We start from the raw sequence: 26,706 nt of genomic DNA, 5'->3' as shown, positions 1-26,706 counted from the left end.
AATCATCAAGTCTTGAGCGGTCGTACATCCCACTACCACTATTGTAAGAATGAGGGAAAGTGTGTTTGGTGAGGCATCGGCAAATCAAACAGTCTGCCCGGGATAATATTTTGTCGCCAGGCACTTGTTAGGGACATACACTCTCAGAGTTAAATGAACGTGAGGATTTTAGAGTGTATAGTCACAAGGGAAATGCTGGTGCCCAGTACATTAGACGGGAAATATTTTCTTTCTGCATTCACCCAGCAAAAGGCTGTTCAGATGGCTCAGAAGAGCTTTACATAAGGGTTTACGGGTCTTAATCAGGGACACTTTAACACGTAGAGCAGAGGAGCCGAGGATCAAACCGCCAACCTTTCCGATTACGATTACCCGTCGGCCTCTCAACCCACGCACCGATGGACACCCCGAACGACCCACAAGCCAAAGAGTGAAGCAGCAGCACACAAATCTTTTCGTACCTTATCGATGCCTCTGTGTATCCGCAGGGACTTGGACAGGACGTCAGTCTTCTTCTTAACCTCGTTGCTGAAGTCGTCGCAGACGCGCCGGAGCTCAACACACTTGGGTCGAATGGAGTCCACGGCGTAGTGGTTGCTCTGGATCAGCTGGTCGCCGTGCAGCGCATGGAGCTGAGCCTTCTCCAGGGTGGACTGGGTGGACGACAGCACAGTCATTTCAACAACACAACAGCAGCAACCACTTAAAGGGGGGGGGGACAGAATAAAGGGGTTCATTACATTAACTTTATTAATCAATATATCCAGAATACTATCAGTAAATATATGAAGTGATTTTGTAGTTGCCACTATTTTCAAAGTGTTTATCTATCCTTGAAACGAAAAATTATAATTATAATTCATAACTGAATTTAAACCCATACTAATCATGCAATAGAAAACTGCACGCTGGGAGTAGAAATGTGAGCTTCATGATTTCTTGTAAAACATACGTGGATTACATTTCTTCCGGTATTGAATTGTCTCAGTCATAAAAAGGAGATAATATAATATAATAATTGTATTTCAGGGCCAAAATAAGATAATGTAATATTAGTACATTTGTTTATGAACTGCAAAAACAAAAATAGATTAATAATGTAGTGTGTGTGTGTGTGTGTGTGTGTGTGTGTGTGTGTGTGTGTGTGTGTGTGTGTGTGTGTGTGTGTGTGTGTGTGTGTGTGTGCGCGCGCGTGCGTGTGTGTGTGAGAGATGAACCTGTGCTTTCTCCTCCAAGGTCTTAAGTTCCTTGAGTAGATGTTCCACCCTCGCCACACAATCTCCGATGTCCGAATGGCAGGTGAGACCGTCCATTAATGTGTCTAGAGACACTTTCACCTGGTGAAGTGGGAAGAGGAGAGATAGGATAAGATTTACAACGTAAATTATATTTTATAAGATAGTATACAGTCGTCTGACAGGAAATAGGGAGAGAGATGGGGAGTGACACGCAGCAAAGGTCGTCGGGAACGGCTGCATTAGCAGCATATGTGCCGGGACCGCCACGCCAGCTGTCTGGACCACATGTGACAGAGTTGAAAAAAAGGGAGAGACATGTAATGGAAATGTAGAGGACGAAGGAAGGTGAGAAGAGAGAGAAGGAGATGAACAGATAATGAAAGCGAGACAGCGAGAGCCAGAGGAGAATGTATAAAGGGCCTACAGGCATGCTAACTGGTTAGGGGTGAAAAAGGTGAGGCGCGTCAGGAAGGGAAAAAAGGGGGTTGGGACGGGAAGCAAGGAAGAACTAAAAACGCTAAAGAACCATTAAAAAAAGAACAGAATAAAAAATGTCTAGTTTGCCTATGACTATGTGGTGATGTGGAACAAAAGGAATTCGGTCGTTGACCATCTCCACTGCCTTCTTCCCAGAGAGGACATTCAGTACCCCTAGCCCCGTCTATAGGCATGAATCACTTTGAGTAGGCATGCATCACCGTTTCACTTTGAGTACGCACTGGAAGAAAGCCTAGGAAATGGAACAGCCAGTAGCCATCTACACAGAGAGGACACCCCCTGACCTATCTATGCACCCATCACACACTTTTGCTCTGAGTAAGCATGCATCAATCTTCTGCTTTGAGTAGCAAGGAGGAGAGCAAGTAGAAAATAGGGTTAGGTTTGAACCATTTAAAAAAAAGAACAAAATCAAAGACGTCTAGTTTGTCTACATACTGTTCTACTGTATGTACACAAGGTTAAACAAAGCATGCATTGGCACATAGAATAGTAGGCCACATGTAAGAACTTCACAGGAAATATTCCACATGGTAGATCCACAAGGATGCATGAGAAGGAAAAAGACAAAAACTCTAGCGGGGTTCAGGGTTATTTCCTCACTGGATAGAAGGCTACTTAGTCATTATGAAATCATAGACTTTCTTCCTGTCCATGTTGGTTTTGTACCTTGGGGCCATACAGTACCAAGCTTCTTCAGTTGCCTGAGATAATATGCATTGCTGTGCCTCTAAGAGTCGTTGACTCTTTCCACTGAGGACATTCAGTAACCCTAGACCCGTCTATGGGCATGAATCACACACTTTCACTTTGAAGAACACACCGGAAGAAAACCTATGAAATGGCAGAGCCAGTAGCCTTCTACATGGATGCAGCACCCACATACTCAGACACACACTTTCACTTTGAGTAAGCATGTATCAAACCTCTGCTTTGAGTAGGCACACAGCGTGGATGTGTGTACTCATGGACGGGAAGGAAATGTAAGCCTCACATATACATATTTCTACCGACAACATACAAACTCTTTTATGCGGTGCGAATCAAGTGGTTACTAATTTGTAGCTAAGGATTTTGTTCCTCCATCACACAATTTAGCTAGCTAGGTTGCTGCTAATAACAGGGCAAGTGGAAATAGTTTTGCGAGAACTTTGAGTGCTCCTTACTGTGCCTGCTTCTTCTGCTGAGGCTGAAAGGAGCTTTGGAGTTTAACTCCGAAGCACAATGACAGTCTTGGCTCCACAGTTTCACTATCTTCTTACAATAAATGCTCAACGATTCATTGTGGTTAAAGAGATGTGCAGAAACACATTTTGGTTGGCTTCAATTACAGCAGAGCATGGCCATGAATATTATGCCAAACAAATTAGATGCTGTAGACAGTGTTAGTTATGATGAATAGGCTGCATCTATTTGAAATCTGTTGATTTATGTTTATGATAATAGAATGGGAGAGGATCTTTCAATAAATCATTCAATATTTAAAAAAAATAATAATAATAATCACTTCTGAAGTTATGGTTAACCCCTGAATGGCATGGGGAGTCATTGATGTGGGGACACATGAAAGCGTTAATGGATCAAACAAATCTCCCTCTGGGACAGTAATCTAATCTAACTGGACATGCACTACACCCACCTCTCTGAAGTCCTGTTCGAAATGACGTAGCTGCAGACACTGCTCCAACTTCAGATGGTGTTTAGACCAGAACTGCTCAAAGGCATTTTCTGTCTCGTCCAGCTGGGCCAGGAGCCTACAGTATACCGCACACACACACACACACACACACACACACACACACACACACAGGTACCGGTATGTTGTTTAAAGTTGCAGTTTTAATCTAGATCTTTTCAGGATTCAAAAGTAGCAGATCTAAAGCGAAACGTGCTGCAAAGCAACGCGTTTCAAGGTTCTGGCTCTGACACTGTAGTATGATCAAGCAGGCATTCATTTAGGAAAAAACGTTATCTGTGTTAATTTATCTTTTTCTTTTTTTTACTGTGCACAATACTTTATATAGATCACCTCTCCACTGTGGTCTGGTTCTCCATCTCATCTGGGTTGAGTTTGTGACTCTCAGACTTGGAGGCCTGCTCCTTGATGCAGCCCAGCAGAGTGGTGCCTTGTTTCAACGCAAGCTTCAGTTCATCCTAGTCATAGGGGAATATTAGTACAGTAGCATCAATTACAGGGCTCTCGCTCTCTCTCTCTCTGTGTGGGATACTAAGAGTTGAGGCATTACATTTTGTATAACACGGTTCTATTGTGAAAATAGCAGATCTAACGCGAGGCGTTGTGAGCATGTAGATCGGCTATTTTCACAATTTCTGCCTCTAATATTTGACAGTTTGGCCAATGTTTAAGTTGTCATTTTAGAGGTATTAAAAAGTCCTTAAATTGTCACTTTAGAAATGTGCATATACCCCTCTATACACTTAAACGTTATGTTGGTTTGTTTAGTGTTGAGTGAGAAAACAATGTTGCACATTAAGTTAATCATCTGGGGACCCCACAAAATAATTTGGGGGCCCCCTGGGGGTCCCGACCCACAGGTTGAGAACCACTGATTTAGAGGACATTTGAAGAATCGGCCTCAGGTCTTAATGGGTACAGTAAATGCCCTACTTCGTCATAAGAAGAGTGTCAAGCTAAAGTAGTGAAAAGCTTGTGTAGACCATTTTGTGGTACACCTATGCAATGATTTATACGTTGTGTAGTATAAGTCCATGTGGGCTGGACACCTTCGGTGCATGACACGAAATATAGAAATCTATACAATACAATTTCGTGCCATTCCCTGAAAAGGTTTTGGACATACAAGGGTTTTGGACATACAAGGGTTTTGGACATACAAGGGTTTTGTACCCGACGGCGACGATATGAATTTGTGCACAGAACGTTGGTAAGATACCTTTAATTTGTTGTGTTTGTCGGTGTGTGCGCTGAGCAGGTCTTTGGTGCACTGGACGTCATTGGGCAACTCTGTCTCTGCGAGGTCTGTGCCAAACTTCTGCAGCATCTGAGCCGTGCTCTTCACCGTCACGGCAAAGTTCTCTATGGCCTGGGGAAGAGCAAACACACACACACACACACACACACACACACACACACACACACACACACACACACACACACACACACACACACACACACACACACACACACACACACACACACACTCACACACACACACACACACACACACACACACACACACACACACACACACACACACACACACATCAAAACACACTCCCCCACCCTGTGCAAACACACCTAGGTGCCTCAAGGCAATCCTAGCTGCCTCGAGGCGTTTCCTGTGTGTTAACGGTGACAGGCTTGATAAAGTGTGTGTGTCTCTCTGTCGCTGTCGTTATTCGTTAACGTTATTCGATGTAGTTTCACACTCAAAATCCACAAACAAACAGAAGAGTTTTAAGGTCAGACTGCACCAATGCAACTACAACTGCCATTGGAGATAATGGTTGCAACTTGCAAGTAGTTGCATGCAACGGCTTTGTAGCGAGGAGGAGTTGCGACTACGTAGTTGCATTGGTGTGGATTGGCTTTTAACTAGCCCTCAACCACGCACATGCACACATAGACATCAAAGGGGACTCGAGGACCTGCCCTTTTATACGTCTGTAAAAAGTGCCCTCTCCTGACCATGAATGCAGTTTTTGCTACGGTGAAAGAAATGCAAATGCCCTCCACCTGAAGGCAGCATCCTGAACTTGAATGCAGCATCTTATGTTGAAATCAAGAAATGTGTAGAAATCAAGCATCAAAAATAGCCGAGGTCTGCTATTTTCAATGTTTTCACCAAAAGGCCCTTTTCAAAATTTCAGCCCCTGCCTCTCGAACATTCTCTGCACGTCCATGCCCTCAACCTTAACTTGTAAACGTCTAAAAGTAACCATAACCCCAACCAATCTGTTATCCCCCCCAGCAAATTGAATCCTGCAGATAGTAATATACTCATTGGTCCCCAAAAATATGGTAAAACATGAGGCCCACAGCCTGCTACTCACAGTTCGGTGGTGTATCCACTGACTATGGCAGTACTCCAGGTTTCCTCCCAGCTCGCAGGTAAGCTGGCCTTTATCCACGTAGCCGTGCAGGTCTGATAATGAGTTCAGCATCACAATCTAAAAACATGTTAAACAAAACACAGGATCTGTAGCAAATATCCATTGGGAAATAATCTAGGCTGGTGGGTGGATCTGAGTGGGAACAATTTTGGGTTTTGGCCGATTCCTAGAATAGATGCGTTAAATTCTTCTGGAGGCAAATCAGAAAACCCTGGTATCTAAGGAGCACTCTAACACTTAACACTACACTGCACATCCATAACACTGAAAATGTTAACCACATGCATGAACCCTAGCTTCCGCACTCTGGGCATGTCATAAAAGGTGAACATTCAGGGCAAACATTTCAACATTCTGCCAAAATAGCATATGTACAAGCTCACAACATGGCAGTTGATAGTGCTGCTATGACCTGCTCAGCATCTCAGTTTAACATAAAAGTTACAGTAATAATAAAAACATTCTTCAAAATGTTTTTCTTTGATTAATCCTTGTGAATTGTTTAGCTTACCATGTTATCCTAGATTGTCTAGTATGACAAGAATAAACACAAAACTTCTCATTCTCTTTTAACTGGGTCCTTAGTTTAAAAGTGTATCCATCTAAGTAAAAATGTTGGCGTTACACAAATAAATCACTGTTTGTGAACTATGCCAAGAAAGGTAGAAACCAGGGAAAGAGAAAACAATGTATTTTGGATCTCTGGTATTTAACAATTATAACAAAAACAACTGATTGTTGATTTGACAGAAAGTGAACCGACTTCAACCTTGCCGTCTGGTGTAACAGCATCTGTCACAGCAGAAGGCAAATACATGCGTGCACACCATACATGTACACACGAGGACTGAAAATGGAGAAGTGATGAGTGACCTTGTTCACTCTCCAATTTCCCCTAAAGGTGTGGTTTTACACTGCGTGCAGCAGATGGTCAAACGGTGTGTCTGTGTCCACAGGGGATAGACGTTGGAGGTTCCGTTTGCACAGTGAGGTTGTGAAAACCACAAGGCACGGTATGGACGTACTGTATGACATGACTCTACAGAGAGATCATTTACACAATGGCGCTAAAGCATGCAGCATTTAGCAAGCTGGTTGACACCTAGTTCATGATAATGGTTTTCCTCCGAGCGTTTTTACATCCCAAATGTCAAAAACATCCCCAACACCATTACTGTGTGTGGGCCTCTTTTACTCCTGACACCCCCAGAGGTCCTTGGGGGGGGGGGGGCTCCAGGAAAAAGTAGTTAACATAGCATCACATCACATAAAAATAGCAGCTCTACAAGCTCACAGCGTGTTGCTTGTACATCTGCCATTTTTGAAAATGTTAGAAAAATATCAGAAATGTTGTATGTTGAATAATTTAGAAATAGTTTGAACATAAATCTTCATCTGGGGGTCATTGGCACAAAACCTTTTCAGATGGGGGTCCACGGGCAAGTACATATCAACTTGGGGGTCCTTGACGTGATCATTTTTGAGAACTGCTGCCTTAAAGAGGTGGTGCCATAGTTTTGTACTTTTACTGGTTTTCATGACAGTACTTCATTAGACCCCCTGGTGTGGTTGTTATGAGCAATTATGCATTCTCTTTTTATTTGAGTTTTTAGCTGGAGGATGCCACCTGCTGGGTCAGACGTGCCGTTCCAAAAACACCCATACTTATTACATCATAGAATCAACCCCTCCCCTAATTACCATTCACCCAACACATGTGGGTGTGGCTAACTTCAGCTGGGTCACCACCCACCATGACAACCACGCATAAAAATGAACTGGTGGGTGTGGCCACATAAAAACATCACTTTAACTCTTTCTGTACACTTTTTTGGAAAAATTCTTCCTCCTAGTATAATCATAATAGTAGATAATCATGTTTTATAGAGGGGGAAAATCATGGCACCCCATCTTTAATGTCCCTGGCTAAACCTCCAATCTCTCCAGATCCTAGGAGTAGCCCTGCTCCTCGCCATAGACAATACATGGAACCACGCCACCTTCTCAGAAAGCAGAGGCGGAATTCCACTCATGGGTTTAACTAGGCGTTAGAGGTTCTGTTACAACGGTGAGCTTGTAAGAAAACACAAGGTAAGGGAGGGGGAATATTGGGATCATTTACACAATGGTACAGTATGTAGCCTTTAACAAGCTGCTTAGCCCTCTTTTATAGTTTTATACAAATGTTTGTCAAAAATAGGCAATCTATGTGGCGCGACGTGTAGTGAACTTGTAGATCTGCTGTAACACTTGTTTAGAATAACTATCTGTTATAACTAGTTAATAGATCATTCACAAACTGTTAGTTCATGAGTTACTAATGGCTTGTTAAATGTTTGTTAATAGTTGGTTAAGAATTTATAACCATGCCTTAAATATAGCTAATAGATCACTCACAAACTGGAAGTAAATGAGTTATAAATGCACTCCTGCAGCTGTACTTTAATAGCCTGACACTCAGCCTGAATCTTCATTTAGTTTCACTCCATTATTCGCCTGAACATATTTTTTTAATGGGCGGGGCTAGCGATTCAGGGTCTGGGGCCAGGCTAGTACTTTGCAGGAGTGAATGGAGGGAGTATAGTGGTTTGACATGCTTCATTGACAGGTTATTGTTGTTGTTGATGGGGGGGGTGATGAAAACCACAAACATCATAGAAGCAAACAAACACCTCACATTAATATATTGACATATGGTCATGGAACTTAACACATACAGTACATAAAAGCGTTTTTAAGTAAAATAAATAAATAAAATACAATTATGTTTTCATGCAAGTACAGCTGTAGATGAGAGGTGTGGTTTTCTGTTTGCTACTGAAGCATGCTTACCGGTACCTTCATTTTAAAGTCGTCTCTGTGGAGCTTTATGCCAATGTCAGCTATTGCCCTCTGGAAGAACCTGGAAGGCCTCAGCACCAGTACCAACTGCAGGTTTCCTGGGAATGCCCCCTGGGAACACACACACACACACACACACACACACACACACACACACACACACACACACACACACACACACACACACACACACACACACACACACACACACACACACACACACACACACACACACACACCGTTAACAAACAAGTCGCCACAAATTACATCATTGCACTGGGCCAAGTTCCTAATTACGTTACACTGAGTGGGACCATTGTTCAGACTGGAATTTAAAATGACTATTTCAGGATGATACTGTACTATGTAATGTGTTCACTTGTACTGCCCTCTAGTGTCATAAACACTAAGTACAAATGTTATCCTTACAACACAAATGAAACAGAAAAAAATAGGATGTCAGATATCAGAAATGGATCTTCAAGGTTTGTTACTGTACTCAAATCCAAATCCTTCTCAAGTCTCTTTAATGCATGCCAAGCTGAATGAATTGGCCAAAAACAACATTTATTTTGATAAGCCTGTGTGATTGATTGGATAATGAGAAGCCAAAACGGAAAAAAGCCTCTTTATTTTATTTTTATTTTATGTATTTCTATTGTGTTGTTTAAGTAGGTGATGTTTTTTTTGCACGTGTTATGTAAAAAAAAAAAAAAAAAAAAGGAAAAGAAAATGATTGCAACCATGGATATAAAATGTGAAATAAAATGTAAAATTGAAATCAATGCAATAAAAAGTATATAAAAAGAAATTAATAGAGCCAATAATATGAGATTTGTTCTTTAGCAGTCAGCTGCAGTGGCTTTGAAAGACCAGGGTAGATAATACATCCGTTGTTGTACGAATTTGTTTAAAACTCTGAGTTACGTTGGAACCAGTTTTTTTTCTGAATACATTAGATTTGGTTATCAGGTAAAAATCTGTCAATAGAGTACTTGTTTTTTACAAAGACAGATTGATGTCCCCTTTGGCTATACACCAGGATGCTTGCTTTATTTGCATAGGGGCTGTAATGCTAGGAGCAAATGGCTTGTCTGCAGTACTTACAGCTATTCTGGTGAGAGAGGCCTTCACTGAGCTCCATTTGTCCTTCCGTCGGTCGATGATGATGACGAAACCAATACTGGCTGCATCCAGGCTAGAGAAATGAGAAAGTGGACATTATTCTACATACTATTCAGTGTGTGTGCAAGATGTTGGGGAGGTTATTTTCTAAATGTAGTATACTGCATACTGCATTAGTTATTACACCATAAATTCCTCAGTAGTCATTTAAATTTGAGAGTATACAAATTAAAGTAAATTAACCTGTAAGGGTCAGTTTGATTTTATTTGTACATTCTCTGGTTAAACATTAATACAGATTTTACTGTGTACTTTCAATTACAGTAATACGGTGTGTAATGTGTTACATTAATTCAATCTAATTGTATTATAGTGCTGAATCATAACAAGTTGTCTCAAGACACTTTAAATAAAGGCTGGAGAAGAGACCTGACATTGTCCAGTCCACCCTGAGCAATCATTTTTGTAACTGTGGCAAGAGGGAAAAAGCAAGGGAAGAACCAGACTCGAGGGTGGGCCCACCAACTGCCTTGACCGTGTCATTATATTACATTTACATTACTTTCACAAAACACCCTCAAAATAATCTAAATGTAACCGGGAAGAATACTACTATTCATTGTTATGATTAAACAAACAGCACCCTCTATTGGTGCAGTATTTATTTTGAAGAAAACTTGAGTAAAAGTATAACTAGCAAATGGTAGATAAAACTGTAGTACCATGAGTGTGCATGAACTATAAATAAAAATATTAACAGTCAGAAAGTGATGCATCATTTGACATAATACCCAATAATGTGTTACTTTTAATGCTAATATGTTTCTGTAACGTGTTCTTACAGTAGGTAAAGTGTTAACCCCAACACTGTTGTTCCCAGACGCTAGGGTTCAAGTGTTTACACAAGCTTGTTGGAGATGAGTCCATCAAGGTAATGGAACCCGGCACATCCAAATTACAGCTAGCTGTAGATTTAGTTACAACAATAGTAAACCTTATTAGGATGTGTTATGCTCTGAGATTGTTCAGAGAGGAGAGGTTGGACAGCTATGTGTGTGTGCGTGTGTGTGTGCGTGTGTGTGTGTGTGTGTGTGTGCGTGCGTGCGTGCGTGCGTGCGTGCGTGCGTGCGTGCGTGCGTGCGTGCGTGCGTGCGTGCGTGCGTGCGTGCGTGCGTGCGTGTGTGTGTGGCAGAGGCGGTACTATGGAGAGGCCTCTATGGTGCCTGTTCACAAAGAAGATTGTGTGTACATCTTCTACATGTAACAAAACAGGTTATAATCATGCTATACATGGAATAAACGCTAATTTGAATAAATGGAAAATGACAGTTCAACACTACGATGCCAGAGCGAAGCAGATCACAAAATTATTAATGCACCAAACTATTTAAATGGTGCCACACACTTGTGTTGCCACTCGTAGGAGTATTTTAAAATAAACTTTAATATCTGTTCTGTTGAAAAACTGAACATGCTGTCTGGGAATGATTTGTCTGAAAATAGAACGTAGTGGAGATAAAAATGCTATTCCAACACGTGTGTGTGCACACGCAAGTGCATACATGGGTCTGTGTGTGCTCATGTATGCCCCAAAGGGGCCACCCCATTCAAATGGGAAACTTAGTGGAAAGCTGGACAGTCGCTCCCCCGGCTTGGGTGTGTGGTCAGACTGGCCAGACTTAGATGATCCATGCTGCTGGGCTGAAGTTACCTTGGAGTGGGTGGGTAGGATGTCTGGGAGGATTTTGTATCTGACCCCAGTGTCTCTGTCAGAGCAACTATGACATTGTGTGGAACAGAACACCAACTTCCGCTGACTAATGCGCGAGGTTGCCTCCTATGGGCACAACAACAAAGGCAGCGGCAACAATGGACTGAGCTGAGACTGCAAGGGAAGACTGCAGCGGACAATTCTGTCTCTCACATCTTAAATTGGTGCCATGTACACAGGGTACTCTGCATAAGTAGGCATGACAGAATAGTGGACTTGATTAATGAAAACCATAGGCAGGAGTTCTTTATCAAGGTCTGCTGTACAGCTTAGGAGGAAGCCTTTCTAACCAAAGTGCTAAAATATCACCAGCTAGGCTACAGATGTAAACCTTTAGTTGTTTATCTTTGGTAGCCTGGCCCTATAGGCCACGTGCACAGGTTGGTTGAGAAGGACTTTCAAATGTCCAGCCTCATCAAACAGTTAGCAACTTACTGCTCAGTATCAGCTATTATAGGAAACAAGGAGTGGTTGTTTCCTTTATCCATAACTGTTGGAACAATGTTCTGCTGTCTTGAAAATTCTTGTTTCTCAGTTTACCATGAGAAACATCACCGATAAAAAAACGTAAAAATGTGTCATCATGATGTCATCATGCTCTGATGTCACTGTGATGTCAGGGGAACCACTCTACCAGAATGGGTTTGACGCTATGACATCACGCTCTGGCTTCACTGTGATGTCACACTAACAGAATCCCTTTTATGCCCATATATGGAGATATGGAGATCCCTGTGATGCCAGGGGAACAAACCCCGTTTATGCCCATATATGGAGATCCCTGATGTCCACAGCCCTGATGTCCACATCACTGTGGCGCAACCTCGCCCTGTGGGTGAGGTCGCTTGTCGCCCTGAGGCATCTTACTAGTATGGACATAAATACAGATTTCAACAAAGTGTGCATGTGCGTGTGTGTGTGTGTGTGTGTGTGGCGTGCGTGCGTGCGTGCGTGCGTGCGTGCGTGTGTACCTAGGGATGCTGGTCAGGTAGGTGACCACATTAAGGAAGTCCTCATCGGGCAGGTCGCTGAAGCCAGAATACTCAGGAAAGGTGATGATCGGGGCACCATCTTTTCCTCGCCCTCCTGCAACACACACACACACACACACACACACACACACACAGGGTATACAGTACACTTATGTCTACAATCCTTGGAATGTGCTGCTCTATTCCAAAAGTGTCAGATAGTAGATTGAGAGCGGGCAAGATATTTACAGGATGGTGTAGACTGTAGAGAATCTGCAATTCAGATTTTGAGAAGGATTTGATCTCATCTAGTTTAATTTCCATAATAATAACATTCGGCCAACAGACACGTTTGATGTTACAGTAGATATAGGTTAGCTTGCGTTAGGATAAGTTGTAAGGCTGTAACTAGTAACAGCAATCAGCTCTTTCTTTTCATCAATTACTTTTAATTAAATCAATTCATATTAACAATAGCTTTTCATAAACCCAAGGACGCTTTACAACTAAAACAATGAACAACCAACAAACAAACAAACAAACACACAAACAACTATTTGTTGTCATAAGCCTGAGTGAGTAATTGTCTTTTCAAGGCAGCCTTGAGAGTCCAGTGTTAGAGCATGGCAAATCTCCATTGGGGAGAGTTCGACCACAGGGTGGGGGCTTCGCTTGCTTGTTTGGGGGATGGAGAGGAGGAGAGGAGGTCCAAAATAGTTTCAAACAATTGATGGGAATATGGCTCCTATTATTTTTCTCTATGGTTCTTCCCCAAAACATCCACTAGATGGCAGCATTGAGTTAAATATACAAATGTTTCAGAGTCTGTTTTGATCTAACTTACTATATACTGTATATTGTACAGTATATATTTAAGATCAAATAGCAATAATGAAGTAAATGAATGACCTAATAGAGGGTATGCATGTGACACCATCATCATACCCGGAAGTTATGCGTGAAGGCCTACTGAGTGGCCAAAAACTACTTTCAGGCCTTGACAGCCCTTACATCCAAAAAGAAAAGTCCTATCTGATTGCATTAAACGACGTTAAACTCACTTTGCCACTCGATTTGCCATTCACTATATGCATGCGCAATTGCGCATACCCTCTATTCATCACACTCTATTCATCATGCCATACAAAAGTAGTAAAAATAGCAGATCTACAAGCTCACAACATGGCTATTTTAATTTAAAAACAAAACAAAAAAATATGTTTTGGACATACACTAGCACTACAGTACCGTAATGTAAGCCTAATACATTCAGTGTGTGTACACAAGGGGGACAGATCACTGACCTAGGGTTAATTATCTAATAGGATTATCTCTCTAAATGTTTATCTACTTCTCCACTTATTTTCGTGCTAAACTAGATGGCTGAGTTGAGGACCCTGATTAAGGGTTCACTGTAGTTAGCATCTGTCTGTCTCAGTCAGTGTTTATCACTCCATCCTAGTCCGTTTGGTCATCTGTTTCTAATCTTTCTGAATTTTACCTTATCCATATGTAACTCTGACAGGGCATACATGTACCTCAGTGTTTTATTTACATTTTATCATATTATATTATTATGTATATTATATTATATGTTAAATGAACACTGAGGATTTACACTACAGTATGCCTACCACTAGGCAATGTCCCGTCTCTCAGGCTTCCAACTGTAGGCAGAGAATCTATAGCTGCAGTGAGAGGAGGGGGCTGGGACACTGCTGTATGGTCCCACATATGTGTCATAAGCTTGGCTAGGACTCAGCAGGGCCTTGAAGCATGCTGTATGTCATATTGACCTATTACATGTCACAACAAGGTGACTGCTCCATATGTCATTGTAATGTGACTCTTAATCCCACAATGGAGAGCCTGGTGCATTAGATTAGACTGACATCACTGGAACAATATGAAGACTGTGTGTAATAAACATACGTACAGTTTGTAAAAGGTATGTGAAAAATAATCTTACTTAATCTTGGCCAAATTCAATTCTCCATAAAAGTCTATGAAAGCTCTCACATTGGAAACAAGCACCTGGGTCTTTTTGTGCTATCTTTTTAGCATAACCATTTACTGTACTACGTGTACTGTTAATAGGCATGTTAATAAAGTATTCAATCAACTGCACGATGGTGTCACATGCTGAAAATAAGTATGGATCGGCCCTTTTCTCTCCTGAAAAAGATACCAAAATATCTCCCATGCCAGTAAGAATAACTTGTCACCCTCATGCAACAGCAAGTACACACACACAAAGTTTTGGACATACACTCTATGAGAGTATTTTTTTTCTTCTCCTCCCCACAGTAAAACTTGCATAACTTTCACTTTTAGAGGCCAGCCTTGCTGAGACAAGTGCCAGTGTGAGAGAGGTCAGATTGTCTGTGGTTTAAACACTGGAAGAACGGAATGACAGGAATCCCTTAAGAATGACACCACCGCTGCCCTATAGTGTGCCACACTGCCACAACACATCTGGAACAGCTGAAGGGACTCTGTAGGACTGTCAGCATGCCACTGGTGTTTTCATCAGCCAAGTAATGAAAAGACAGATTAAATTATATTTCATTGACCGTCAATCTTATCTAAATAATGGGCCAGCAGAAGAAAAAAAACTAACAGTATATACAATTTTAATCTGACAAGAGGACATTTTCATTTGGCATCAATATTCACATCACCATTTACAACCAATACCTCCTGACTGCTGACTGACTGAAATCAGATGATTCATACAATAATGCTTTCAGATGATTATGAATGGATGAGCATTTCATTCTCCAGATAGGGACAGCACTGCTGGTTTTCTCATGGAAATTGCCTGGCAATATCTGATCTGACGCATTTTATACATGAGCAACACATTCAACAAAACAGTTGATTAATAGCAACTGAACAGTAGCATTCTTTCGGTTTGAATTTCAATTTGATGTCGGTGTAAAAAGCCCAGCAGTGAGGTGACACACGTGGGAAGATAATCCCAAGGCCTGCCAGGAAACACCTCATTTGATTAGAAATGACATCATGATGATAACACATTCGTGATTAATGCTCCCCATTAATAAGTAGCACACACGCACAGCGCACACACACTCGCCCACACACGCACTCCATTCACCTATCCATTCATGCACGCACGTACACACACACAAACACACAAGTCTGGGCTAAGTTCTAGTGTTAAGTGGGGAACTGTCTTAAATGCTGACACATTTTTCCTCATTAGCTTATCTACAGTACTACAGTCACGTCACTGTGTGATATCTCTTAAGTGACACAAGTATTAATAAGAAAAGCGAAGAGCTGTGTTGCTCATATCCGTTCTCCATTGTAGCCATGAAATGCAGAGCACCACCTCATAAAGGTCTTGTTGGTTAAACTTTAGGTCCAAGTTGCCTATTTTTTCTCTGTTCAATACTGAATACCTTTAACCACTATACACCCCAAATTGCCACACTTGGCAGGTATTTAATGTGTTATCAATTTGAAGCATTCACTTTTTGTCTAGCTTGTATTATGATGATTATTTATACAAGTTGAAGTGGATACTGGAACACTCGATGAATCCATGAACCACTGTTATCCAACTCTTTTGACTGCTTCAGGCAGAACCTCTCACACAATGGATGATACCTTTCTGACATATATTTAAATGTGTCAATCTGTATTTTTGCATATTACTGTGTACATTTAATGATTCCATGTAGAGACACACTTGGATGCAAGGTAAAAAAAACTGTTCTGGTGAAATAATACTCAGATACGAAAATGATATTGTGATCGGAAGAGTGTGTTTAACATCAACATGCATGGGGAAGACTGGGCTGTTTGTTTACGTACCTGAGAGCATGGCAAACTGGCGATGCAGTTGCTCTATGATGTCCACAGCCAGCAGGGGCCTTATCTCCTGCTGCATAATCTCATCTAAGACAAGAGAAAAAGGAGAACACTTAGGGACACAGGCACATACAGTCTGAGAGCTACACCACACAGATGGACACAACAGGTTGCTCGTGTCCTGCTGCAATAATCCACTCTGAGGTTTAACGCAGGAAAAGAGCATGGCTAGATGGACATAGAGTGATTGAACCAAGAGAAAACATATTAGCCAGGGACCCAGTCACCCCAGAATGTGAGATGACCTGTGATGTCATGCCGTACTTTTTATTGCTGTTTTATCTATTAGTTTGGTCATTAAGGTCTTTTTTTTTTAAGGCCAATTGTATATTCACTGTCCCATCGACTTCACTATACAGGAAAAGAAGATTTTTTTTTTTTTAAAGAAAAGAATCTGCTTTAAATAGCATGTGAGGGGTCAAACTAGGGGTTCTTCATGATTCTGAATCCATTGCAATTTGTTTTGCATGAAAAACATTCCTTGGGCTAAACTGAACTGTGAAAAGTGATGAGTCATCCGAAAGTGATGACCGCGGAAACGTGCTTCAGAATTCTGGAAACTTGCCTTAAATATTGCCAATACTTTTTTAACAGACACCCCAGAGCCGGAGGAGGCGTCTACCTTTCTGTGTCTAGGGAGAAGTCTGCCAAGTGGTGTCAACCACCTCTTTCCTATTGGTTGATGCCCGGTCAAAGTTCACCAATGTTGAACTCCACCAAAGACAAACAAATAGGAAAGCAAGGCTGGCCATCTGGCTTGGCTTCCTGTATCTGTGTGACATAGGTGCCCGCCCCTTTAGGAGACCAGAAGTAACGTGTGAGTCTCTTAATTTCAATGGAGTAGTGCAGGGGTCTTCAACGTTTTCAGGCCAAGGACCCCTTAGCTGAGAGAGAGATGAAGCAGGGACCCCCACAACCTCTTCATAGATTCCATATAGTTTCATTGTTTGACAGCACTGTCATCAGTGTATTTTGGATTCATGTCAATTTGTGTTTTCAGATATTCAACCACTTGAACCGTCAATACTTAATAAACTTGAACTTTCACTCCATACTTAGTCTGCTCTTTTTCCCCTCTTCACCAAACCTCTTTGCCAAAAATAGCCGAAATGAAGGATCTTTGTCTCCACCGCAGTAACAGGAGGTTCCACCCCTTCGCTCCCATAGAATGCAAGTGAACGGGACGCGTCTGTTTCTGACAGCTACCGTATGTGTGACCATGCCCTAAATCAGGCTTAAAAGTCCAACGAGCACCGAAAGACTTCCATTAGCAGTGTGAGAAATAAAGAGCTTTAGTGTAATATGGTCTGAATTCTCTGTTTCCACGTCACTGGAGACAATGTCATTGAGGAAACACTGGCTTGTACAGTGGGACCAGTCATGGACTGTAATCTATTTTTTGCCCCTTTCTAACAGGCTTTGACATATAGGCAACTAGACCAAGAGATGTTTTGTGTGTTAAGCCCTACCCTGCTTTAATGATTATTGGGTCAATATGGCCCCTGAAGCTGTAACCAGTGAACAGTCCTCCCTCTTGTCTGAGAATAAAGACGGCCATTAACACAGACTACACTTCATTATCAAGGAACAAGATGCCCTGCTGGGGGTGGCAGAAATAGAGAAAGACAGACGACTGAAAGAGAAAGACAGAAAAGAAAGAGATAGAAAACACGTGGCTCGAATAAGAGTTGGGAAGAGAGAAGAGTGTTGGGAAGAGAGAAGAGGAATAGAGATACAGTAACGGAAAAGAGAGAGAGAGACCATAACACTGAAACAAAAACAGAGTACAGAAGTCTTGCTGAGTCTGCTCTGCCTTATCAAGAATATTATTGACACAGAAACCACCACAATAAAGCACTGTTTCCGCAGTGGCGTCAGTTCAGAAAAAGCTAAGGTATGGCAACATGACTGGTGTCTTGCACGCGCGTGAAGGCGCGCGTGCAATATACCATTTTGTCATGATGGGGAGAATAAAAGTGTGGAGAATATAATTACTAGTAAGACACCTAAGGGTGGAATGCGACCTCAGGGTGACATGCAACCTCGCCCTAAAGGGCGAGGTCGCGCCAATTCTTGACCATCTGGCCAACCACAGCGTTTCTCTGACGATTCTAGTTGTTGTCATTCTGGGGGGAGTTTGTTCATGTTTTTGTGAGGGTATCAACCCTAGGAGACACGGGGAGAACATGCAAACTCCACACAGAAAGGCCCTATCGCTCACACCCTAGGTTGGGTTGGCGATAGGGCCTTTCTGTGTGGAGTTTGCCTAAACACTCCGACCTAACAATGGCTACTGTCTATGACGGTAGTTCCATATGACATATTGGACTAGACTATCTCCATATATAGTGTTATCCACATCTCCATGTTAGGACTCATATATGGGCATAAAAAGTATGTCATGTGACATCACTTCCTGTACAGACAGTCAGCCATTGACTCCGGATTAACAATGGCTACTGTCAGTGTCTATGACGGTAGTCCCATATGACATATTGGACTAGACTATCTCCATATATAGTGTTATCCACATCTCCATGTTTAGGCCAAACAGATTCGCTCCATTTCTCCATGTATAGGTCCAAATGCCCAACGTTGAGCTTGACAACAAAACGTTCTTAACACAGCCGCCCCCATATTTACTTTAGAAAATATGTTAAATTCTAAGTACGTTTCGAGTACCGGTTTGATACATCGACTTAAAGTTGGATCCAGGCCTAATAACTTTATCTGGCCTGCCCCGTTGCCACCTCCTTATTACATTTTCTTTTCTCCAGGTGGATGGACATTCTTTCATGGACATCCTTTCATAGGTGATCTAAGTCCAGCCGCCCGTATCAGATCGGAGGAGGATACCGCACATTGTACCTCATCCACCCTTTCTTCTCTCTCCTTTTGGTATCTTTATCCTCCTCCTTCTTTTTTTCTTTTTTATTCTTCTCTTTTTTTGTCTTTCTTAGTCTTGTGTAGCCGCCCCGTACAGGAAGAGATGGGGACTTGAGGTCGCAAGTCAGGACTTGAACATGTGACGCTGCAAAAGCTGGATTATCAGCCTAGATGTTTGGAACACTACCCTGTGTTCCAGATGGACTGGACTATCTCCATATATAGTGTTATCCACATTTCGTGTAGCCACCCTGTACAGGAAGTGATGTCACAACTCGCTGACATCACACTGACATCACAGAGGATACGGAAGGAAGGTCACTCAAGCGACACGGTTCTTCAGAGTATATGCGACCTTCGGTCGCAACGACCTTCGTTCGCAATAATACTTTGTTAAAGTGACCATTTTGTTAAATATTGCATTTGTAGTTATTTTAATGTAATTTAACATCATAGCCAGCACAGATAGACAAAGAGACATTCATGGATTTATATTTAAAAGTAACTTTTATCTCCCCCCGGCCCCTGGACCCAGGGTATGGCAGCTGCATGCCCCTGCCATACCCAATTGACGCCCCTGTGTTTCCGCCATGAAACACTGGCTGGGCATGGGAAAGGAAAGGCCTCTGAAACAGCATGTTAGGCCACGTGACACAATAATGCAATAATACCATGAAAAATAGCCATTTCTCCCATCCCCACACAGGTAAAATATTTCCCATCAACTGCGTCATCTCTTTTCCATCAGTGGGCTCTCACATTACCACCTGACAGTATATCTAGAATTATCGACTGTGTGATGGCCCTCCTCTATATGGTCTCGGATTGCAGATGAGCTTAGGGGTATGATCTGATATGTCTTTGACAGTGCTAGGATAGGTCCTAGGATAGGTTTTGGGGTAGGGCTTTTACAGCTTTATTTATTGTATGATTGCTTTCTGTTATGTGCTTGTATGTATTATATAAGTGTGCGTGTGAGTGTGTGCGTGTGCCATGTGTGCGTGTGTGCGTGCAGTGTTTAGCTGAGTGTCCTGTCTAAATCCTGTAGTTGTACTAGGACTTGACTACAGGATATTGGACGCGATACATAACAGCTCACACCATCTCACAACACTGAATCACACACACACACACACACACACACACACACACACACACACACACACACACACACACACACACACACACACACACACACACACACACACACACACACACACACACACACCTCTTCGTGGACAGCGGAAGGATAATCTGCGCCAGGAGCACGTTAGATAGATAGATAGATACCTTTATTATCCCAAGGGGGAAATTCAGCACGTTGCCGTGCTTATCTCTATCCTGACAGAAGCACTGATATCTCATCATGCATCAAGTTGTAATAAGAGACCACAATAAATAAAAGAGCAGGTACTGCGTACTGTACACACAACACCAGGGGTGTCACACCAAATTCTGGACCCTGGGTACAAGGATTCACCCATTTATACTGGGAACGCATTGTTTTGTGCTTTAACCATTGAAAAATAGCAGATATAAAAGCTTGCAGTGCGGCAATTGTAGATCTGCTATTTTTGTCAAATCTATCTAAGGTTTTTTTTTTTTTTAAACCTATGTTTCTATGTCAGTGGTGCTCAAACATTTTCATGTGAAAGACCTCCAAAATGATATGTATTTGGCCACGGACCCACATCTCAAAATATTTAGTTCCAGGGACCCCCCAGAAGCAAAATTTGAGTTACAAATCTTGGCACATTTTCAAAAATAGCAGATCTACAAGCTTGCAGTGCAGCACTCGGTGGCGCGCTGTGAGCTTGTATATCTGCTATTTTTCAATAGCTAAAGTATAAAATAATTAAGGCCCCTCCACCTTGGGCCCTCGTAACTCAGTCCCACTCCCCCTCCCCCCTCCCCCTTGTGACGCCCCTGCACAACACACAATGCACAAAAAAGAAGGATATAGCATTTGATGTGTCCTGGAACAGACCATACATCAACAGTTATGCAACAGGAGCCCCGGCTGGAACTTCCAGCTGGGAGGATGTTCTGTATTGTAGAGACATCAAAGCAGACAGAGGTGTGGTGCAGACATAATGTATGGCCATGTCCAAGGGTCAGGCACACACCGTTTTAGAACACGCTGGGGGCCCCACGGCCCAGCGGCCCGTATAGCCTGAGATCCAGGAAGCACCGTGGCAAGAACATGTCAAGCTCCATCGCCTCGGCGGAGGCTCTCCAATGTAAACACATTGACGGGCGCCGTGGGACCCCCTGATGTGGGATGGAAACGTTAGCAATACGTGCCAGGATTTGGAAGCGGTAAAATTAGCCACTATAGCTCGCTGATATTCGTTGTGTACTTTTTACTCTTTTATGTTATAAACAGAAGGGCAGTGGATCTCAACCTGTGGGTCGGGACCCCCAGAGGGGTCCCCAGATGATTAACTTCATGTGCAACTTTGTTTTCTCACTCAACAGTAAACAAACCAACATAAAGTTTAAGTGTATAAATTAACCATTGGCCAAATTGTCACATATTTGAGACAGAAATTGTGAAAATAGCCGATCTACATGCTCACATTGCCTCGCGTTGCGAGGCATTGTGAGCATGTAGATCTGCTATTTTCACAATAGAACTGTGTAATACAAAATGTCATGCCTCAACTCTTAGTGCTTGTAGGGTGGGGGTCCCCAGTTAAAATATGATTATTTTGGGAGTCGTGGCCTGAAAAGGTTGAGAACCACTGATATAGGGCATCTGGGTGGCAGAGGGGTAAAGCACCTTGTGGAGACTGTGTTTCTATTCCACGGTGCCTCCAGTTTGGGGAGGAGGCACCGTGAAGGGTGGATAGACGGCGAGGTGGTAGACGGTGATGTGGTAAGCTGGGGAGGGCATTCCCTGTCACTGCACAACTGACTCCTATACTATGGGTTCAGCAGAACAGGGGAGGATAGCGTGTTCCTCCACATGCGTTAATGTCCTTGTACAAGTCTCTGTCTATGTGTTAGTCTTTATGAGTGGGCGTGTGTTTTGGGGTGGCTCACGCTCCCAGCTAACGGGTTTCCCGGTCCCCTCATCTCCCTCACCTGTCTGCTATCAGCTTGATTCAGATCGTTTCACAACCTCCTGTGTTTGGTTGCAACCGCCAGGTCACAGTTACTATGAAAAGCTCCACCTGCTGACGTTAAGGATGTCCATAATTACAACACCAGAGGCAGCGCCACAGATCACTTTCAACCCAGAGTCAAAACCAACAAAGGGTCAAACTCATTCTTCTGCTATACCACCAAAATGTGGAAAGCCTTACCGAAGGCCATAAAGTGATCCACAGAGTGTGGATCACTAGCATCCTTTAAAATTGCCCTGAAAAACCACTTACAGGCAGCAGCCGTTTGCAACTGGTAAAAAACAAACCTAGCCCAGCCCTACCCTCCCCTGCCCCTTCTTTGTATATACTTTCTGTTTGTTTAGACTTACTGTTTTCTTTTTTTTTTTTTTTTGTTCTTTCTTTTTATCTTCCTTACATATCTACTGCATAGTACTGTTATATTCGTCTATCATTCAATGTTATATGAGATACTTAAATGGTTTCCTGTGGAAATAAGCTTAGTCTTTTCATGGATCTCCTTTTAGTAGACCTTGTACCAGTGAACTGTACCGTCATGAAACTGTACCTTTTCCTATGCAAACTTCTAATAAAGTCTTCAATCACTCTTCAATCAGTCAGTCTGTCCGTCACACATCACGTCACAATTTTGCCCCTACTCATATCTCCGCCACCATTGCCCCTATCCATTCCAAGCTTTGCACACACACTCCTTGGATGGCAAATCACAAACCTCCACCCCTGATTTCTCACATGGCCCTCTTCTAGCGTGACCATCAGGCCGATTTTTGCTAAACACATTTTTGGACACTGCTCCTATACAGATCTTGGCCTAAAATCACGCAGCGGTACACAGTATCTCTAAAGTCATGTCATCAACATGGATCTGTCCCATTGCCCATTTTCCCTCCTGATTGGCTACTATTGCCTTCTAAAGTTTGTGAATTCCAGTTTAGTGTTTTAGAAACTTAGTTTTTGCTCCTCATGATTTTTGACTCTCTCTTTTCTCCTCTGCCTCAGTGACCACCATACTAACCTGCTCCATCCTCTGCCCGCTCAACACATTCACACACCCAGCCAACACTTATCTCCCCTTTTCCACCTTTTGTTTCAATAAACACCCTTGGACTCTGGTTGTGTTCTGCTTTTCGGCCCACGCGTTTTGGCAAATCGTGACAGGCCTCCCCATAGCAGTCAGGTTAAAAGAAGTGGCTGGTGACTCCATGTGTGTCAGAGCAGATGTGGTGATCTTACACCCTCCCCAGACAAAACGAGTGGGGTTTGTTCCCATGTGGATAATTCTATACATACATAGCAACCACAGCAGGGACGTGCAGAGAATGTTAGAGAGGCAGGGGCTGAAATTTCTAAAAGGGCCTTTTGTTGAAAATATAAAAAATAGCAGACCTCCAAGCTCGGAGCTTGGAGGTTGGCTATTTTTGGTGCGAGATACCACACTGAACTAAGCATGATTAAGTCAATACTGGAGATGTGGCATGGATTTCTACACCGAGAGGGCAATTCTTTCAACATAAGACGCTGCATTCAAGTTCAGGAGACAAGGCAATTCTCTTGAATGCTGCCTTCAGGTATGGCATGGAAAGAGGGCGTTTGCCTTTCTTTCACCATAGTAAAAACTGCATTCATGGTCTGGAGAGGGCACTTTTTACAGACCAATAAAAGAGCATGAGGCTCAAGCCCCCTTTGATGTCTATGTGTGCACGTGCCTGGTTCTATATAAATGTACATACATAGCAACCAGTACAGAGCACTTGCTTTGTGCTCCTAGCCGGAGGCCCACAAGGGGTTACTTGGCAAGGCATGGAGCTTTCAAGGAGCTTTCAAGGATCATTGACACATTGAGAGAAGACCGCTGGCTGGGGCTGCAGTGGCTCATCAGGGGCTCCTCCTGGTAAAGCTGAAGTGTCCTTGAGCCAACACTTGATGTATACTTGGTTGCACACTGAAGATATCCGGTCTACAAGCATACATGTATGTGACACATTGTGAGTTTGTAGATTGGATATGTTCAGTGCACGACACCGGCATGCAACTAAGTATAAAACACGGGGCGTCCGCTGGCCTGGTGGTCAAGGCGCATACCACATACTAGGCTATGATGCCTGCTGGCGTCGCCGGTTCGATTCCCGTTCCGGACGACCTTTGCCACATGTCATTCCCCATCTCTCTCTCCCCATTTCCTGTCAGTCTACTATCCTATCAAATAAAGGCATAAAAAGCTCAAAAACAAATCTTTAGAAGAAAAAAAACTAAGTATAAAACACCATTAACTGTTCATGACGGACAGGTTGGTGCAGGGTTACCTCTGAATGGGTGAATGTAACACACATTGTAAAGCGCTTTGGAAAAACGAGCTATAAATATAATTCAGGCCATTTACCATTCACTGAAGTGCAATGGGCTCAAGGAATCTGTGGATTACCTCTGTTAGATTTCTGGATTGTTGGTTACGTGCCAAGTAGTGCCAGCCAGGTGACAGGAGTTGTTGCTATAGTAACATAGAGAGGGTCTCTCTCTCTCTCTCTCTCCTCTCTCTCTCTCTCTCTCCTCTCTCTCTCTCTCTCTCTCTCTCTCTCTCTCTCTCTCTCTCTCTCTCTCTCTCTCTCTCTCTCTCTCACACACACACACAACCCTAACCTCGGGAAGTAACAGAATCTGCAACCTGAATATCATTTGCACAAAACTCTTGAAGGCCACGACACACTTTCCCTTATAGAGTATTTCAAATTGTTTGTAGGCCTACTTTATACTTCTACTCCAATACAGATCCATGTATATGGAGATATGTTGTTTTATACAACTGTACATCAGGGATCTCCATATATGGGCAAGGTCCAAGGACAGATATCCAGGGTTTGATCTTTAGGGTTTGATCTTTGATGAGGTGATGTCACCACAATGTGATGTCACAATGTCAACAATGTGAAAACAGCTATAGACTATAGACATTGAGGCGTTACGTATATATCTACGGATCTATGGACAAGATGTGACGGTTTTCATAGTTAACTGTGACCTACGGTCGCAATAAACCATACATTAACCAATTAATCTGGGTATTCAAAAATAGCTGCTCTACAAGCTCACAACGCTTTGCACTGTGACGCGCCACTGTGAACTTGTAGATCTTCTACATGTATCTTTGAAAGATTCTGAGTTGACAAATGTTGAAAACTTTTGAAAAACACAATTTTGAGTTTCTCTCTACATTCTGCATAGTGAGTATTTTTACTTTTGGTACTTTAAGTAAGTAAATATTGTTGTACTTATACTCAAGTAAAAATATGATTACAGGACTTTTACTAACAGAGTATTAATACATATTGGTATTATTGCTACTTCTCCCACCACTGGTCCGTTGTAACAATCTTATACTGTGACCTGACACCGGGACAACAGGCAAGTCATGTTCAGTCTTCTTGTATAGATGTGTCAGCAATATCCTCCTCAGGGACTTTAAATCTCAGCTGTGGGGTTCTGACTGAATGATAGATGGTTACACTACTGATGGAGCCAATTCTAAATACTGAAGGGTCAGGTTTCTACCAAAGTCGGTAAGTTTAACTGACCTCTTCACCCCCTATTACAACAGACCTCAGTTATGTGTGTGTGTGTGTGTGTGTGTGTGTGCGTGCGTGCGTGCGTGCGTGCGTGCATGCGTGCGTGCGTGCGTGCGTGCGTGCGTGCGTGTGTGCGCGCACACAGATGCGTGCGTGTGTCTTTGTCTGTCTGACATTGATTACCAATGGTAAACACTTGAGCAGAAAAATCCCAAACAGCTTCTGGTATTGCGGTGGATGCAACAACTAAACAATAGAGCAATTCCTCCTCAGTAGACCCCAGAATATGGTTTGTTTTACGCTGACACTTTATCTGAACAAAAACATTGGACCCTCCAGCTCTGCTAGAAAACACAATGAAAATCCAGCCTACCTCAGCCACTATCAACTACTGTACATCCCTCAGTTCGTTTTGAGAGGTGCAAACCGCTCCTATGTTTGACTTAGTGTGTAGGTCCCTATGTACTGTATGTCCATATGTCCCTATGTATGCAGTACCACTACCAACAGCTCACACGAGAGTAACGTCACTTTTGAATATCGTGTAAAGAAACACTATGGGTGACCACATTTTGACACATGAGGAAGGTTGTGCACGCACATCCGTGGTCCAGGTGCAAAACAAGCAGGTATCATAAGAGAGGCTAACCAGACTATTGTTCTTGTCCAGCTTTGTAGATTAACCTTTTTCCCCAA

At 42.6% G+C, this 26,706-nt stretch overlaps 1 protein-coding gene across 1 annotated transcript in view; it reads right to left on the bottom strand.

Annotated features, from left to right (window-relative positions):
- mcf2l2 (MCF.2 cell line derived transforming sequence-like 2) overlaps positions 1 to 26,706 on the bottom strand; it is a gene marked incomplete at both ends in the record, with an annotated part of 142,994 nt that overhangs the window by 73,288 nt on the left and 43,000 nt on the right. The window contains 10 exons of the mRNA XM_080732614.1: positions 462 to 653; positions 1,218 to 1,337; positions 3,376 to 3,490; positions 3,766 to 3,890; positions 4,652 to 4,801; positions 5,772 to 5,888; positions 8,664 to 8,783; positions 9,780 to 9,870; positions 12,540 to 12,654; positions 16,380 to 16,463. Coding sequence (XP_080588740.1) covers positions 462 to 653; positions 1,218 to 1,337; positions 3,376 to 3,490; positions 3,766 to 3,890; positions 4,652 to 4,801; positions 5,772 to 5,888; positions 8,664 to 8,783; positions 9,780 to 9,870; positions 12,540 to 12,654; positions 16,380 to 16,463 — 1,229 coding nt within the window. The remainder of the gene's footprint in view (positions 1 to 461; positions 654 to 1,217; positions 1,338 to 3,375; positions 3,491 to 3,765; positions 3,891 to 4,651; positions 4,802 to 5,771; positions 5,889 to 8,663; positions 8,784 to 9,779; positions 9,871 to 12,539; positions 12,655 to 16,379; positions 16,464 to 26,706) is intronic.

The sequence above is a fragment of the Nannobrachium achirus genome, assembly GCF_963921795.1.
Source record: "Nannobrachium achirus genome assembly, chromosome: 1".
Lineage (NCBI taxonomy): Eukaryota > Metazoa > Chordata > Actinopteri > Myctophiformes > Myctophidae > Nannobrachium > Nannobrachium achirus.
This window is presented reverse-complemented; position numbering and strand designations above follow the sequence as displayed.